The sequence below is a fragment of the Rhinoraja longicauda genome, chromosome 6, assembly GCF_053455715.1.
Source record: "Rhinoraja longicauda isolate Sanriku21f chromosome 6, sRhiLon1.1, whole genome shotgun sequence".
Taxonomy (NCBI): domain Eukaryota; kingdom Metazoa; phylum Chordata; class Chondrichthyes; order Rajiformes; family Arhynchobatidae; genus Rhinoraja; species Rhinoraja longicauda.
Genome location: NC_135958.1, coordinates 22,385,350 through 22,404,597, shown reverse-complemented (window position 1 = coordinate 22,404,597; position 19,248 = coordinate 22,385,350). Strand labels below are relative to the sequence as shown.

General features: G+C 43.2%; 1 protein-coding gene across 2 annotated transcripts in view; it reads right to left on the bottom strand.

The window, feature by feature from the left end:
* Positions 1 to 19,248, bottom strand: part of dync1li2 (dynein, cytoplasmic 1, light intermediate chain 2) — a 72,608-nt gene that overhangs the window by 44,971 nt on the left and 8,389 nt on the right. For both annotated transcript variants that reach the window (XM_078400712.1, XM_078400713.1), the window contains exon 4: positions 13,000 to 13,230. In XM_078400712.1, the coding sequence (XP_078256838.1) occupies positions 13,000 to 13,230 (231 nt within the window). The remainder of the gene's footprint in view (positions 1 to 12,999; positions 13,231 to 19,248) is intronic.

Below are 19,248 nucleotides of genomic sequence, written 5' to 3'. Positions count from 1 at the left end.
CCCTGCCTCAGTTCTCCCCAGTCTCCACCACCGACCTCTCTGACCTCTTCACAGGAATAAAAACTGCCACCTGCTCTCTGGACCCCATCCCCTCCAGCTTTGTCAAGGCCTGCCTTCCTGCTCTCTCTCCACTTATCACTGCAACAATAAACTCCTCCCTGTCCACTGGCATCGTCCCGCCATCCCTCAAAATCGCTGCTGTCACCCCCATTCTGAAAAAACCTGGTCTCAACCCTGACACCCCAAACAACTTCAGACCAATCTCCAACCTACCCTTTCTGTCCAAAGTTTTGGAACGTGCTGTAGCTTCCCAACTCAAATACCACCTCTCTACCAATAACCTGTATGAAACTTTCCAATCCGGATTCCGCTCCAACCACTGTACTGAAACTGCGCTCCTCAAAATCACAAACGACCTTTTCCTCTCCTCCGACGCTGGCAACCTCAACATCCTCATCCTACTTGACCTCAGCACCGCCTTTGACACCATAAATCACTCCATTCTCCTCACCCGACTTGAAACCTCCTTTAACATCACTGGCACAGCCCTATCCTGGTTCAAATCTTACCTCTCTGACAGGCACCAGTTCATCTCCATTAACAACTGTAAATCCCCCACCGCTCCCCTCCCCCAAGGTGTCCCCCAAGGCTCAGTCCTTGCCCCCCCCCCCTCTTCATCCTCTACCTGTTCCCCCTTGGTCAATTAATCCGCCATCATGGTCTCAACTTCCACTGCTTCGCCGATGATATCCAGCTCCTCATCTCCACCAAGTCAATCTCCACCACCACACACTCTACCACTGACAAACTGCATCACTGAAATAAAATCTTGGCTTCAATCAAATTTCCTCAAACTCAACTGCAACAAATCTGAAATCATCATCATTGGTCCAAAAACGCTCACCAAATCCACCCAAAACTTCATCCTCAATATTGATGGTCTCCCAGTATCCACCTCCCCTCACATCCGGAATCTTGGAATCATCTTTGATCAAACCCTCTCCTTCGACAAACACATCAAACACATCACAAAGACAGCCTTCTTCCACCTCAAAAACATTGCCCGTCTCCGTCCATCCCTCTCCTCCACAGCTGCAGAAACCCTCATCCACGCCTTCATCACCTCCCGTCTGGACTACTGCAACAGCCTCCTCTATGGCTCACCCTCAAAAATCATCAGTAAACTTCAATACATTCAAAACTCCGCTGCCCGTCTACTCACCCACTCCCCGATCCGTGACCATATCACCCCCGTCCTTTACAAACTCCACTGGCTCCCCATCCCCCAGAGAATCCAGTACAAAATCCTCCTCATGACCTACAAAGCCCTCCATAACCTGGCCCCATCCTACCTGACTGACCTCCTCCACAGGCACACTCCCACCTGCACCCTCCGCTCTGCTGCTGCCAATCTCCTGTCCCCCCCCATCCAGACCAAACTCAGATCCTGGGGGGACAGGGCTTTCTCCATCGCTGCTCCCACCCTATGGAACTCACTACCCCAAACCGTCAGAGACTCCTCCTCACTCACCACATTCAAAACATCACTGAAGTCCCACCTGTTCAGCACTGCCTTCAACCACTGAAGGTCACCTCACCTTCTGTCTCCTTTTTCTGCTCGTTTACTTATTTATCTATTTATTCACTTCTCTATGTTCTAGAAATCCCTGTAAAGCGTCTTTGAGTGTTTGAAAAGCGCTATATAAATGTAATGCATTATTATTATTATTAAATAAATGCTATCTTTCAATAACACTCAAAATGATGAAACCCTAACCAAAAAATGCTTGGGGATCACTGCATGTGGATCATGAATACAATGCAATTGTGATGGATTTAAGAACATCTGAATGAACTTGGTTAGAAAGCTTATGATGATTAAAGAATAAGCTAATACTACTTTCTAGAGATAGCATCAGTCGGAACCCACAATGCCCGAGTATAATTCTATACGAGTTTATTCACATTGGAAAAAATGAGTGCTTTTTAAAAAAAAGTACAAAATAGCCGAAGCAGAAACACAGAACAATTTGTCTGATCTTTTACCCAAGAAACAAGAAAATGCAGAAGCAAAACAAATCCAAGAAGAAGGCAAAGTACGGGTAGGGCAGTTAAGGAGAAAGGAACAGCAGCAGTAAATAAAAATGCAGAAACAAGGAATTGCAGATGCTGGTTTATAAAAGGCAAAATTCTGGAGTAACTCAGCAGGCCAAGCAGCATTGCTGAAGAACATGGTTAGGTGATGTTTTAGGTAGGGATCGTTATTCAGACTCGAATAAGAAACTGCCAGCATGTTAGCATGGAGTATGTTAAGACATTGCATTAAATGGAGCATTAAACTAAAGAGAAAGCTATCTGAACATATTCGGCAGACTGCTAAGACTCCCAAAACACATCCTGAGTTGTGCCCAGGAGCTCTCATCCTCTAAATGTTGTCTTGAGCTCATTAGTGAAGTAAACAAGCAGCTGCTCTAACAAAGCTGCTGCCAGCAGTCCCTGGAGCCAACACTGTTGGAGGGGAGGTTCAAGCAAACAACTATTTCCCTTCACTGCCAGAAAGTAGCGTCTTGGCTTCACTCAGCCAGTGAGAAAAATCTGCAACAGAAGCGGCTTCACTTGGGAGTTTGCTATTTTGGCTGCTGCAGCTGCAATGCCACATACACAAATCAAAACTCTCTGCACATCAATACCAGAGCAAAGCAACATTGCAGGGTGGCAAAGACTGAAGCTGTGTTCAAGATACTAGAGATCAGGGTAAGTAGATACAAAATATTTTGATTAAAGCCCCAGAAGAAAACCTTAACATTAGTTAAGCTCTTCATGGTTGAATGTATTTCAGAGAAAACAGTGGAACAATGGCCATGAAGACTCATGTTTGAGTTGGAGAGGTGTGGATGTGATCTGTGGTTTAAATGAAAGAATTCAATGATTCAAAGAAACCATTCCCTCTGATGAGTAAGTCCAGACAAAGAGGGCAAAATGAATCAACACATTCTGAGCCAAATTAAGACACTTTCTCCACAAGGGAAGTAGAAATTTGGAACACGATTACCCATCACTCCACCAACATAAATAGATGGTGAATGCTGGAGGTTATCAGAAAAGTAAACAATTTATTATTAAAAGCAAATGTAGAAAATGAGGAAATGTCACTGAAAGCAGCAGAGGAACACATTGGGCTGAAAAACTGAATGGCTTAAATGGAAATTAACTCCTATTCCACTGATGGCATCTTGTCCCACATCAATTTAACACCATGCTTTCAAAAGAACAAATTCAGAATGGTGTTATTTTCAGGTCCCTAAATTCAGGACCAAGTGTAGATTCTGCGATCATTTCACTGAACATCTTTGCTCATTCCTCCTCAGCCTATGTGATCTCCTATTTGCCAAACACAAACATCCCTTCCCATTCTAACCTCTCTGTCCTGGACCTCCTCTATTGTTAGAGTGAGGCCAAACATAAATTGGAGGAAGAGCACCTCATATCTTGTTTGGACAGCTTACAACCCAGCAGTATGTATATTGATTTCTCTAACTTTAAGTGACCCACTGTTTCATGGAGTGACCGCTAGGTGGTTGGAGCGAATCCCTTACTCGGTTCTAGCGGACAATCGGCAATAATGGACACCATTCCCATACCCCCACATGGTTCTTTATAATGGGGGTTTTCTGAGTTTTCAATTTCCCATTTGGAATAACAAAAACAAGGTGCCTGGAAATGATTCAAATTGAAGTAGATCAGACATCGACATCTTCACTCATGGCGCCCCAGATAAACAATGAAGATCTCTTGTTGTTGAGCTCTGGAGATGACCTAGTGCCCAGTTCAATGGGATGCATGCCACCCACTGAGGAGTGGAGGTCAGACGTGCCCGTTTTATCAGATGGTTCACATTAGTTTGAGACAAATTATCCCAAATGATTTAAAAGACACACAATCAGTAAAGCATTCAATGAGCCATGGCTGGATGCAGAAACAAATCTCATTTTACAGCCAGAAAACATCTTATCAGCTTGCCTGTACGTCGCCACAGTTCACTATTTTCACAGAATACGCATTGTGCAATATTATCTAACACAGGCACACTGCCCCGAGATCAGTAACACTGCTTCACAAATAAATCTTTTTATAATTGTTTTGATGCATTAAAATGAGTGAAACAATCACTAAAGAATTCAATTGTGCTCAAAAGAGCTTTTTTTGCAAAATCTTTTAACTTGTTGCCTCAATCTATAACAATACAGCACTAACCATTATATCACCACCAGTCAAATATCCTAGATCTTTGAGCAGTTTCTACTCACTTCATCATCGGAATATACAAGGCCACAAATAGTTTCCCCATTTATGGCATAGCATATGGAAGGATAGGACAAGATGAAACTAATAGGGAGGGTGGTAGCTCAGAGAACATCACTCAAAGTGAGTTACTAGATGTTATTAAGAGTATTGAAAGCCACATAGCTGCCCAAATGCATGTGAATAATTGGGAAGTTGGTAGCAAATAATTGCAACCAATGGACACTTTGAGTACATGATCTCAATAGTTTCACTTAACTTTAACCTATGTGGGTATTACTACAGAAAAGGGGAAGGATGAAAAGCAGAGTTGGCAAGTTTTTCTAATGTTGTGAATATCCAATTCCCTTGGTTACTAAATGGAAGCAGATGTTTCTGTAAATGTACAATATGCTTACCCATACCGTGCCCTACAATTTGTTCTAAAACTAACGTATGTGGGGAAAGTTGCCATATGGGACCATACCTGCAGCTAGGCTGCAATTCTATTCAACAATATCTGCGCAGGAAAATCTCATTCTCTTAAAAGAGAATGGCCATTTCACAATTTCAAGAAACGAGGCTGAACATCCTATCTCTCTTTAGCAACGGGACAGTAATACAGTAAGAATCTGCTGATTAGCACAAAAATCATTGAAGGCAGACATTTAGTGGTCAAATCCACACAACTCAACGCACAAGTAATCCAGCTAATCCCAAACACCCTTCTTCTCCACATAACCTCAAATTCTTTTTGATATTCAGTTCCTTACTGAATGCTGTGATTGAATTTGGCTCCACAAACTCTGGAGGTTTATTCCAAACCCCAACCTTCGACTGCGTAAAAATGCTCTTCCTTGGTTTGTGTTCAATTACCTTTATTTCACTCCCTTCCTCTTATAGTTCTTGATTCCTCTAACAATGGAACCATTTTCTCACAATCGATCATGCATACCCTAGAGGTGTGCCTATGTGATTTGCCAAGAATACAACCACAAATAACAAGTGAAGAGAGATGAGAAAAGAGTTTTATTATTTTTAGTTAATCTAAAAGATTAAGGTTGTTAGAACTCCCTTCCCTATGTCACTACGGTCTAAGTGTTTCTTCGGAGGGGCTTAGCCTGTAAATTATGAGCAACTTCATAATTTGCCCTTCATAATTTGCCACCTGAAATCACCACACCTGGATTGCAAGTTAAATACCATCAGGCGAACACAATCCTGACCACAATAAAGTTCCAACTCTACAAGCACAATGCAGAATCACAAAGCAAACATGTAACATCTATATACTAAAACTCTCGTTTGTTATCTTGTTTGTGACTGAACTTCAGCCAAAACGATACACGATAGCACGACAATTTTAGGCCCACCTTACTCACCATTGTCACTTTAGTGATAATGCAAGTAGTTTTATTGAAATCGGTGTTATATTTTTAAAGTTATTCACATTTAAAAATTTAAAAGGAGAAGGGAGAGGGGGGGTTTGAGGAGAGGGGAGGGGGGAGGACAGGGTGCTGCACCAATGCAGGAGAGGTTTGGCCCAATGGGTCCACTTTGTCTAATTGTAAATAAATCTCTCTTTAAGACTATTAAATATAAGCCATACCATTTACACTGTAAACCTCCTATCTAAAAAGGTAGACACAAACCAATGATCAATCTCCCATTCATCTGGGACAGAGAGGGCAAGCAGAGGGGAAAGTGTTATTTCCTGATGCACATTGCCTGTTCATAAACAGATATATAGATAAGTCAACATTGTTCTCAGCTGCCAGATTCCATACACACTCATGATTCACTCATTAACCCTCTTATTGAGTAGCATAGGAACAAAGGAAATCTTACGGTCCACAAAATATGTATTTTGATCTTTTCCAATGCTCTACAGAATTGGAATCACCTCTCCCGGTAGATCATTCCTGGCACCCAACACTTTAAAAACCTAAACCAAAATTCTATTAAACTTCCATATCCCACCTTAAACCTGTGCCCTCTAGTCTTTGACATTTCCACCCTCTTGAAAAAGACAGACTGCCCACCTATCTATGCTTCTCACAATTTTATATACTTCCATCAGTCGCCCCTCAGCCTCTGATGCTCCTAATCTCCCAGTTGCTCAACACTTTAACCCCCCCTCCCATTCCCACACTGACCTTTCTGGCCTGGACCTCCTCCATTATCAGAGTGAGGCCCAGTGCAAATTGGAGGAACAGCACCTCATATTTCACTTGGGCAGCTTACACCCAAGCAGTGTGAACATTGACCTCCAACTTCAAATAACCCTTGCTTTCCCTCTCTCTCCATCCTCTCCCTCGTCCCAGTTCTCCAACCACTTATTGTCTCCGAGTACATTTTATCTCTGTTTGCTTTGTTGTTACCTACTCCCAACTAACAATGATCTATTCTACATTTTCCTTGATCTCCATTCCCTTTGTCCTGTTTTCACACCATATTTTCCCTTATCTATACACTTCCTTATATACTGCCCACACCCCTGACAACAGTCTGAAGGGTCTCGTCCCCAAACATCACCCATTCCTTCTCTCCCAAGATGCTGCCCGCCCTGCTGAGTTACTCCAGCATTGTGTCTAGTATCAGTGAATATCTGACCTATCCTGTGATGCAGCAACCAGAATTGCAACAATACTCAATTTGTTGCCTAAACAAAGTTGTAGTTTATACTCAAAATCCAACAATCCTATCCAACAAACCCAGATGTACAAAATAATCAAAAGGTAGCTAAATCACCAATACGAGAGTCTGAAGACCACCGTAACAGTAGATGTGCAGTGCATCATACTAAAAAACGACACAAAGTGCTGGGGTAACTCAATGGTCAGGCAGCATCAACAACAGCATCTCACATTTTGCATGGGCAGCTTACAATCGAGCATTACGAATATTAATTACTCTAACTGCACGGTGGAGCAGCGGTAGAGTTGCTGCTTTACAGTGCGGGCAGTGCCGGAGACCCGATTTCAATCCTGACTTCAGATGCTGTCCGTATGGAGTTCATACGTTCTCTCAGTGACCGTGTGACTTTTCTCCGAGATCTTCGGTATCCTCCCACACTCCAAAGACATACAGGTTTGTAGGTTAATTGGCTTGTTATAAGTGTAAAAGTGTTCCCAGTGTGTGTAGGATAGTGTTAATAGACAGTAGACAATAGGTGCAGGAGTAGGCGATTCGGCCCTTCGAGCCAGCCATTCAATGTGATCATGGCTGATCATTCACAATCAGTACCCCGTTCCTGCCTTCTCCCCATACTCCCTGACTCCGCTATCTTTAAGTGCTCTATCTAGCTCTCTCTTGAAAGCATCCAGAGAATTGGCCTCCACTGCCTTCTGAGGCAGAGAATTCCACAGATTTACAACTCTCTGACTGAAAAGGTTTTTCCTCATCTCCGTTCTAAATGGCCTACCCTTTATTCTTAAACTGTGGCCCCTGGTTCTGGACTCCCCCAACGTTGGGAACTTGTTTCCTGCCTCTAATGTGTCCAATCCCTTAATAATCTTATATGTTTCAATAAGATCCCCTCTCATCCTTCTAAATTCCAGCGTATACAAGCCTAGTCGCTCCAGTCTTTCAACATTCGACAGTCCCACCATTCCGGGAATTAACCTAGTGAACCTACGCTGCACGCCCTCAATAGCAAGAATATCCTTCCTCAAATCTGGAGACCAAAACTGCACACAGTACTCCAGGTGCGGTCTCACTAGGGCCCTGTACAACTGCAGAAGGACCTCTTTGCTCCTATACTCAACGCCTCTTGTCATAAAGACCAACATGCCATTAGCTTTCTTCACTGCCTGCTGTACCTGCTTGCCAACTTTAAGTGACTGATGAACAAGGACACCCAGATCTCTTTGTACTACCCCATTTCCTAACTTGACACCATTCAGATAATAATCTGCCTTCCTGTTCTTTCCACCAAAGTGGATAACCTCACATTTATCCACATTAAACTGCATCTGCCATGCATCTGCCCACTCACACAATCTGTCCAAGTCACCCTGCATCCTCATAGCATCCTCCTCACAGTTCACACTGCCACCCAGCTTTGTGTCATCCGCAAATTTGCTAATGTTACTTTTAATGTGCAGGGATCGGTGGTCGGCATGGACTTCGTGGGCCAAAGGGCCTGTTTCCATGCTCTATCTCTAAACTAAACTAACCTTTGCATCCCCTCTCTCTCTGTCCCTCCCCCAGTTTCACTGTCGTTCGATTGAATTTCACTACCCATATAACACGTTATTACCCACCCCACAACCAACAATGGACCATTGTGGGCTCCATCTTTACTTGATCATCATTGCTTCATGCATACCTTTCATTCATTTGTTCTATTTACCTACTATATCATTTGTTTCCCTTTCCACTGACTCTCAATCTGAAGGTTCTTGACCCGAAACGTCACCTTTTCCTTTTCTCCAGAGATGCTACCAGACCCTCTGAGCTATTCCAGCTTTTTGTGGCTATCACTAGAGAATATGGATGCTGATGGTTTGGATCAGGACCCATCTTCAGCCCCGAAACGATTCCTGTCAATGTTCTCAGGAGATGTTGCCTGGCCCAGTGAGGTACTCCAGCACTGTGTCTTTTTTTTTGTAAATCAGCATCTGCAATTCCTTGCATCTACATGTATGTAGAACTATTCTAACATCAGCACCATTTGCACTACCGCTGCTGACCAAGCTCATGACACCTTATAAGAACAGTCTGGCACTATCATTCTATCCACTGCATTCTATACAGATGGAGCAGAAACTATGTCCAGGTGCAGCTCCTGAAGGGGCGTGTGGTGGCGTTAGAGAGGCAGTTGGATGACCTCAGGGCCATCCGGGAATGCGAGAGTTTCCTCGACAGGACCTATTGTGAGGCTGTCACGCCCAGGGTCCAGGTCGAGCGAAGGTGGGAGACTGTTTCAGGGGGAAGTGGACGTGGACTACAGGAGACCCCAGTGGCTGTGCCTATTGCAAATAGGTATACCCTCTTGGGAACTGTCGGGGCTGAAGACGTTTCCAGTCCGAGTGGCGGACCTGTTGGCAAGGATACTCGACAGGGGAGACCGAAGTCTGGAAGAGCCGTAGTGGTCGGTGACTCCATAGTCCGAGGGACGGACAGAAGATTCTGTGGCAGCAGGAGGGACTTGAGGATGGTCTGTTGCCTCCCTGGTGCCAGGGTTCAACACATCACGGACCGGCTTCAGAAAATCCTAGTGAGGGAGGGCGATCAACCTGAAGTCGTTGTGCACGTGGGCACAAATGACGTTGGGCGGAAGAGGAAGGAGGTGCTACAGCGGGAGTTTAGAGAGTTGGGAAAAACACTGAGAAGTAGGACGTCGAAGGTGGTTATCTCTGGACTGGTACCGGTACCTCGTGCTGGTGAGGCCAGGAACAGAGAGATAGAGGGTATGAATTTATGGCTGAGGGACTGGTGCAGAGAGCAGGGATTTAGATTTCTGGACCACTGGGATCTCTTCTGGGCTAGGGGTGACTTGTACAAAAGGGACGGGTTGCATCTTAACAGCAGGGGGACAAACATTCTGGCAGGCAGGTTTGCTAGTGTGACACCTGTGGCTTTAAACTAAGTAGTGGGGGGGAGGGGTTAACATATTGTGAAAATGAAGATGAGGTAAAAGGGAATACAGGAGATATTGCAAAAGACTCTCGGAAGAATGGGAACAGAAGTTCTAGAGGGGAAAATAAATTAAGGGCAGGGCCAATTGTGAACGATGTGAGAGGGGAGGTAAATACAGAAGTTAAAGTGTTGTACTTAAATGCGCGTAGTATAAAAAATAAAGTGGACGAGCTTGAGGCTCAGTTAGTCATGGGCAAGTATGATGTTGTAGGGATCACTGAGACATGACTACAAGAGGACCAGGACTGGGAACTGAATATTCAGGGGTACACAACGTATAGAAAAGACAGACAGGTGGGCAGAGGGGGTGGGGTTGCTCTGATGGTAAGGAATGATATTCATTCCCTTGCAAGGGGTGACATAGAATCAGGAGATGTTGAATCAGTATGGATAGAAATGAGAAATTGTAAGGGTAAAAAGACCCTAATGGGAGTTATCTATAGGCCCCCAAACAGTAGCCTCGACATAGGGTGCAAGTTGAATCAGGAGATAAAATTGGCGTGTCAAAAATGTAATGCTACGGTGGTTATGGGAGATTTCATCATGCAGGTAGACTGGGAAAATCAGGTTGGAAATGGACCCCAGGAAAGAGAGTTTGTAGAGTGCCTTCGAGATGGATTCTTAGAACAGCTTGTACTGGAGCCTACCAGGGAGAAGGCAATTCTGGATTTAGTGTTGTGTAATGATCCTGATCTGATAAGGGGACTAGAGGTAAAAGAGCCATTAGGAGGCAGTGATCACAACATGATAAGTTTTACTCTGCAAATGGAAAGGCAGAAGGGAAAATCGGAAGTGTCAGTATTACAGTATAGCAAAGGGGATTACAGAGGCATGAGGCAGGAGCTGGCCAAAATTGACTGGAAGGAGGCCCTAGCAGGGAAGACGGTAGAACAGCAATGGCAGGTATTCCTGGGAATAATGCAGAGGTTGCAGGATCAATTTATTCCAAAGAGGTGGAAAGACTCTAAGGGGAGTAAGAGACACCTGTGGCTGACAAGGGAAGTCAGGGACAGCATAAAAATTAAGGAGAGGAAGTATAACATAGCAAAGAAGAGTGGGAAGACAGAGGATTGGGACTCTTTTAAAGAGCAACAAAAGTTAACTAAAAAGGCAATACGGGGAGAAAAGATGAGGTACGAGGGTAAACTAGCCAATAATATAAAGGAGGATAGCAAAAGTTTTTTTAGGTATGTGAAGAGGAAAAAAATAGTCAAGGCAAATGTGGGTCCCTTGAAGACAGAAGCAGGGGAATTTATTATGGGGAACAAAGAAATGGCAGACGAGTTAAACCGTTACTTTGGATCTGTCTTCACTGAGGAAGATACACACAATCTCCCAAATGTTCTAGGGGCCGGAAAACCTAGGGTGATGGAGGAACTGAAGGAAATCCACATTAGGCAGGAAATGGTTTTGGGTAGACTGATGGGACTGAAGGCTGATAAATCCCCAGGGCCTGATGGTCTGCATCCCAGAGTACTTAAGGAGGTGGCTCTAGAAATAGTGGAAGCATTGGAGATCATTTTTCAATGTTCTATAGATTCAGGATCAGTTCCTGTGGATTGGAGGATAGCAAATGTTATCCCACTTTTTAAGAAAGGAGGGAGAGAGAAAACGGGTAATTATAGACCAGTTAGTCTGACATCAGTGGTGGGGAAGATGCTGGAGTCAATTATAAAAGACGAAATTGCTGAGCATTTGAATAGCAGTAACGGGATCATTCCGAGTCAGCATGGATTTACGAAGGGGAAATCATGCTTGACAAATCTACTGGAATTTTTTGAGGATGTAACTAGGAAAATTGACAAGGGAGAGTCAGTGGATGTGGTGTACCTCGACTTTCAGAAGGCCTTCGACAAGGTCCCACATAGGAGATTAGTGGGCAAAATTAGGGCACATGGTATTGGGGGTAGGGTACTGACATGGATAGAAAATTGGTTGACAGACAGAAAGCAAAGAGTGGGGATAAATGGGTCCCTTTCGGAATGGCAGGCAGTGACCAGTGGGGTACCGCAAGGTTCGGTGCTGGGACCCCAGCTATTTACGATATACATTAATGACTTAGACGAAGGGATTAAAAGTACCATTAGCAAATTTGCAGATGATACTAAGTTGGGGGATAGTGTGAATTGTGAGGAAGATGCAATAAGGCTGCAGGGTGACTTGGACAGGTTGTGTGAGTGGGCGGATACATGGCAGATGCAGTTTAATGTAGATAAGTGTGAGGTTATTCACTTTGGAAGTAAGAATAGAAAGGCAGATTATTATCTGAATGGTGTCAAGTTAGGAGGAGGGGGAGTTCAACGAGATCTGGGTGTCCTAGTGCATCAGTCAATGAAAGGAAGCATGCAGGTACAGCAGGCAGTGAAGAAAGCCAATGGAATGTTGGCCTTCGTAACAAGAGGAGTTGAGTATAGGAGCAAAGAGGTCCTTCTACAGTTGTACCGGGCCCTGGTGAGACCGCACCTGGAGTACTGTGTGCAGTTTTGGTCTCCAAATTTGAGGAAGGATATTCTTGCTATGGAGGGCGTGCAGCGTAGGTTCACTAGGTTAATTCCCGGAATGGCGGGACTGTCGTATGTTGAAAGGCTGGAGCGATTGGGCTTGTATACACTGGAATTTAGAAGGATGAGGGGGGATCTTATTGAAACATATAAGATAATTAGGGGATTGGACACATTAGAGGCAGATAACATGTTCCCAATGTTGGGAGAGTCCAGAACAAGGGGCCACAGTTTAAGAATAAGGGGTAGGCCATTTAGAACGGAGATGAGGAAGAACTTTTTCAGTCAGAGGGTGGTGAAGGTGTGGAATTCTCTGCCTCAGAAGGCAGTGGAGGCCAGTTCGTTGGATGCTTTCAAGAGAGAGCTGGATAGAGCTCTTAAGGATAGCAGAGTGAGGGGGTATGGGGAGAAGGCAGGAACGGGGTACTGATTGAGAGTGATCAGCCATGATCGCATTGAATGGCGGTGCTGGCTCGAAGGGCTGAATGGCCTACTCCTGCACCTATTGTCCATTGTCTATTGTCTATGTACAGCATTCCTCTTTCTACATTCAGGACTCTGATCCCATACTCACATTTCTGTTCCATTTCCCTAATTTCTTCAGGTGGAATCTTCAGCTTGTCGATATGCTCACGTAAAACGCTCGCCCATTTCTGTAATGAATCCATGATAGTCCAAGGTCTTGCCATGTCTGCCACAAAGATAGCCAGAGTGTTCTTCAAGTTATCCCCAGACACTGCAAACTTGAGGAGGCCCTTATGGTATAGCTCGCCATCCAGAATCCATACATTACAGCGTGTGTGATCTGTGGAGAGAGAAATAGCTGGAATTCATCATGGATTCTTTTGGATTAATCTAGCGAATAGAGCAGATTGTTTTTGCAGAAATAGATAGACAACAGTACAGTGGTCTGTCTTTCCTCTTCTATGAGTCTACGACTTACTTCCCAGTGAACACACAGGCTGAAAATGTTAAATTAGTATTCTTTGACAGTTATGGGCCAGATAAATTAACATTGGCAAGATTATATCAAAGCTACCTGGCCACTCCCAAAAACATAATTAATACAAAAGCATGCCTGAAGTCACCCCAAAAATGTATCAAGTAGAATGTATGCTAGTCATGTTTAATTTGTTAAGGGGTGTACAAGTGTTCTTCAATTTTAATCAAATGAATGTTTGTCTTGTACTGATGTGGGTCTGGTCTACCTTGACTTCTAGTATAAGGATTATGCTTGTTGACTTACAAGCATGGCAAATCTCAATAACGATAAAGAACATCCACCAATTCGATGCCACATGTACTCTGGCAGCAAGTTCAGGCCTTTCAGCCCTAGAGTACCCCAACATCTTGTTGAGATGTGTACTGCACCAGAGATCAATAGGGAACTGGTGCAAATCTTCGGTTCTGCCCTTTGCAAATTCTCAGACACATCAAGCAGGTAAATTCTACACAGCACAAACTGTTCTCAAGTCCATTTCTATTACACAGCTGTTACACTGTGTATTTAGCCAGAACAGAAGAGAATACAATCATTCGCCAGCCAAGCCCAATACTGTAACAACTATTAGTTCTCTTAAAACATCCATATCTATTGAAGTTTTCTCCTGTGTTTGTTTAAGAGCTTAATATCGAACTCCTGGAAATTCCAGGGCGTCCAACAATGGTGAGAAGAAAATATATTTAAAGAAAAAAAGCCTTATTTCTAATAATTTCCAAAAACAAACAGCCAATTACAAAGAAAAACTGCTTTTAGACCAATGTGTATTGTGCTCTAGTTGCTGAAGAGAGACTACATAAACATATTCACTATTCAAATGTCATCACAATTAGTGGCTAACACCTCCAATAAGGTAACTGACAGCAAAGAAGTATGAGTAACTGGTTGGACATGGGAGATGTCAAAATCTTACTAACGGAATCCAGAATGTTAGTGAAAAGTTGCTGAGTTGCAGAAAACAAACTTAATATGCTGCAGAGATCCACAATTTGATTAATTCATCATTGACACAGTAAGGATAAAATACGATTTTCTGTATTAAATCAGCAAGAGAAATGCAATATAAGGATCTGCCCAGGCTCAAGATTGTCATCTGGAGTATTGCTCCATACATTTGAAGAAGTTGACACAAGTTAGAGCGGAAAGCCAGAGGCAATGCGATAATTTGCAGCCCAATGTCGAAATAAGCAACTCCAGACGCTGGTTAACAAAAGACAAAGTGCTGGAGTAACTCTGTAGGTCAGGTAGCATCTCTGGGGAACATGAATAGGTGACATTTTGGGTCAGGATCCTTTAGCAAAATTGACCTGAAGGAGAGTCTGAATCAATCTGAAGAAGGGCCTCAACCCAAAACATCACCTAATCATATTCTCCAGAGATACTGCGTGACCTGCTGAGTTACTCCAGCACTTTGTCTTTGTACTATTTTTGTTTGTTTCTTATATACTAAACTTTTTTGCTGTTATTACAATGTTTACAGAGTACTATGTTTGCATGTCCGGTTTGTTGCTGCAAGTAAGAATTTCATTGTTCTGCTTCGGAACACATGTCAATAAAATGCTGTTGACTTTAATCTGCAGCCCGAGCCTGGGCAGAAAGCATCAGCTGCCCATTCCACAGAGGGCAGCATCTCCCGAGATGCTGCCTGACCTGCTGAGTTACTCCAGCATTTTGTGAATAAATACCTTCGATTTGTACCAGCATCTGCAGTTATTTTCTTACACTCTTTATTCCACAGAGGGCAAGATACTTGAACAGGAATCATTCTATAGTGAAAGGGCTGATAGACTGTACACACTCAAGATAACCATTCTCACTCACAGTACCAATTGCACATCACTGTTTAAAAAGGGTCCAAGATAGAACTAGTCTCAAGCCCAAGCCAACTAGTTTCAAGCTTACAACATGACTGTCTCAAAAATAACCAATTACTCACTTGATTTCTAGTGGCGATAATGTCATCAGCTATCTTGGAATTCGCTCATTTCCCACCTCTCTCCTTGCCTTTCGAACACTTTTCAAAAACTCCCAAGATGTTTTTGTGTCATCTGCCTGAATAATATGAAACACCTTGGGATGCTTTTTAACTATGCTAACAGCATAAGCTGCTGTCGAGATAGCATCTCTAGGCAGTCACTATAAAACAATGTCACAGCAAGGTGAAGGATTCAAAATATAAAAAGATCAAGACTTTAGATTAAAATAGATTTGGTGCGTTGCATTGATAGCTACTAGCATCAGGCATTAGGATGCTGGATATGATCTGATTTAGCAGCCCTGGCACAGCAAGGTTTGCCTGGACACACTAACAGCATAAGTTTTAGGACAATGACTGCACCTTTAATGGATAGATGACATTTCCCAAATATTTGCTGAAATCCTGAAAGGCATAACATACATAGAAGCACCAAATGAGGCTCTCTAGCATCTCGCAAGAGTTCCCACGAACTGTCACTCTATTGTTCATGAATACTGAATCATGAACAACGGAGTTTCTCAACACAGTATGGATGTTACAGTCCCCTCTATCCGAGGAGGTTTTGACAACATCACATAATATTTTCCTCTGTACCAGCACCTCAGCCAAGCAACTATCTAGCCTATTCTATTCTTGCCTCTCTGGCACATAGGTATAATTCAGAAATTACCACCGAGATTTTGCTTTTAAATCACATTTCTAACTCCCAATAGTCACTCTGCAAGGCATTATCCCTTTTCCTACCCACATCAATGGTACCGATTCCCCTAGAGAATGTTCTACAGCTGCTACATTCTGGACCCTGGTGTCCCATTCTGGACCCTGGAGTCCCATTTGCCTCCACAGAATCCCATCTGTCCTTCTATCGAATCTTCTATCGCTATAGCCTTGTCTGATGTTACCCTATGCCACTGTACCCCAGACAAATAAACATCTGAACTCTGGACCTTCGACTAAGAAGTCACCCAGCCAGCATCAGGAACCAACAGCAGTCAACTGAAAGCTTGCACAAGAAACCGGTTTAAATGTTGTCCTTCATCAGTGCTTTACACCAAATACCAAAAGCCTGAATTGTCTAGGTGTCGAATGTTTCAGACTTCCCATTTGTAAGTTATCTACCCATTACTTGACCCTCATCAAGCATGTATAAAACGATTGTCCCCTACTAGTCTGAAGGAGGGTCCCGAATCAAAACATCACATCTGTTTCTTCCAGAAATGCTGCCTGACCCAGTTACTTCGACGTTTTGTGCTTTACTCAAAATTCCAGCAGCTGCAGTTCCTTGCATCTCTAAGCAAGGACAAAAGCTGGACCCAGGAATCAAAACCAGTAGTCACAGGTCATCGCTGAATGATGGCACGGTAATAGCACATAACAGAGAGACCAGTTTGACTGGAATAGGAGTCGTTAAATTAAAAACATTATTCATGACCCTACTCTGTATCATAAAGAATAAACACAACTTATCATATCATATCATCATATATATACAGCCGGAAACAGGCCTTTTCGGCCCACCAAGTCCGTGCCGCCCAGTGATCCCCGCACATTAACACTATCCTACACTCACTAGGGACAATTTTTACATTTACCCAGCCAATTAACCTACATACCTGTACGTCTTTGGAGTGTGGGAGGAAACCGAAGATCTCGGAGAAAATCCACACAGGTCACGGGGAGAACGTACAAACTCCTTGCAGTGCAGCACCCGTAGTCAGGATCGAACCTGAGTCTCCGGCGCTGCATTCGCTGTAAAGCAGCAACTCTACCGCTGCGCTACCGTGCCGCCCTTAACATTTATTATATCAGATTTCAAACTAATGGCAGCAGGAACATTTAATTAGCAAGCAATGTTTCCTTGAATTATGCAAATCAGCATAAAATACCTAACATAAACAGAAAATAAATAGCTCAGTGTCTCATCACAGTAGATCCACTGCTCCCGTTCCCCTCTGGTTACACAGCATGCAGGGAATGCCACTGGTCTTTCATTGCTGCATTTACAAAGCGTTTTGCCAGATACATATAATTTCTTGCTTAACTGAAATCTTGTCTCATTACATTAGCTTGGACACAAACAACTGCAGACGGGGCCATACGGGACATTATAGATTTTAATCATCCTCGATGATAACGCCAGCCTTCCTGATGTAACGGACTGTATAGATGTACTACATGAAGTGATGAGCCTGGGCTTATTTGTGCTCAGTCATGTTAGGTTCCTCACTAAAGACCATTCGAGCGCAACTCAACATGGTAGATATTTACAAAAGAGGTGAAGAAGAGGTATGGACACTAAAAAAGGGCTTTCTCTTTATTGCACCTTAATGTGATAACCCATATGAGCACGTCAGAAATAGGGAGCAAAGTGACAAACTACTTTGAAACCAGTTTAAACCAAGGCTGAAGACTGATTCTATTTTGGCTGCCATTCTTGCTTTAACTGCTGTACTTACAATGCAAGTGGGAAACCCTCCATATTATGGGGTCACTATTCCCAAGTACATTGAGTAGTCAATGCATAGCCAAATGCTTTAAAACACAGTGGGCAAATTCAAGGTGAAGTGTTGGATGCTTCTGAGAATTGACAAATAGCTCCAAGGTATGTCTAACGTCTAAAAGGTTTGATAGGAAGATAGTCTGCTTGATATCTTGAATGAGAATCTATGGGATAGGGGAAGACAGAAAATCAAAATCTAGCAATAGGCTAAAGTTGAATCATTAGGCATTCCAGCATAATGCAATTTTAGCAAAAAACAATCACCCTTGTTAGGTACGGTGGTAAGACATGTTACATGGGGAATGAAACGCATCAAGAATCTAAAGGCTTGCAACAGAATGAAGATGTTTACATTAAGTGAAAATAAAAGAGAAAATACAAGCATTTGTTAAACCAAAGACCAAAAACCAGCACTGGAGAAATAATAATTAAGAGAACAGTTTCAGACACCAAGGTTCATGGCCAGAGTCTATAATTTATTACAAGAGCAGACACTGCAGTTTATTAAACAGCAATCTATCTTTAATGTTGTTAAATGTATCTCACTTCACAGTCATCCTGCTATAGGAAGCATACTGTTAAGCTGGAAAGAGTGCAGAGAAGATTTACAAGGATGCTGCCAGGACTCGAGGGCCTGAACTATAGGGATAGGTTGGGCAACCTTCGACTTTATTCTTTGGAGCACAGGAGGATGAGGGGCGATCTTGTAGAGGTGTATAAGATCATGAGAGAATAGATCGGGTGAATGCACAGTCTTTTACCCAGAGTGGGGGAATCAAGAACCAAAGGACATAGTTTAAGGTGAGAGGGGAAAAGAATCAGGAAACTGAGATGTAACCTTTTCACACTGAGGGTAGTGGGTATATAGATCGAGCTGCCAGAAGAGGTGGGTGAGGCAGGTACTATACCAACATTTAAAAGACATTTGGATAGGTAGATGGATGGGAAAGATTAAGAGGGATATGGGCCAAACCTGGGCAGGTAGGACTAGTGTAGATTAGGCATCTCGATCAGCATGAGTAAATTGGGCTGAAGGGCCCATTTCGGTGCTGTACGACTATGACTACAAGATAAGATCAGCAAAGAGATTGATTAAAATTTTATCAGATCGGTTGATCACAGAATGAATCAAAGCAACAGAAGGCATCACACCTCAATTGTTACATTCTCTCAGATTCACTAAGCACAGTTAATGAAGTGGGAAGTTAGCTTATTTTATTGAGATTCAAGACTTGGAGGCCTCGTTAATTGGGAAGTTGTTTCTGTCTACAAACAGATTCCAATGATCCACTTTAAAACATTTCCAACGGCATCTAAGGCCTCAATGGCAAGCAGAGTTTGGTGT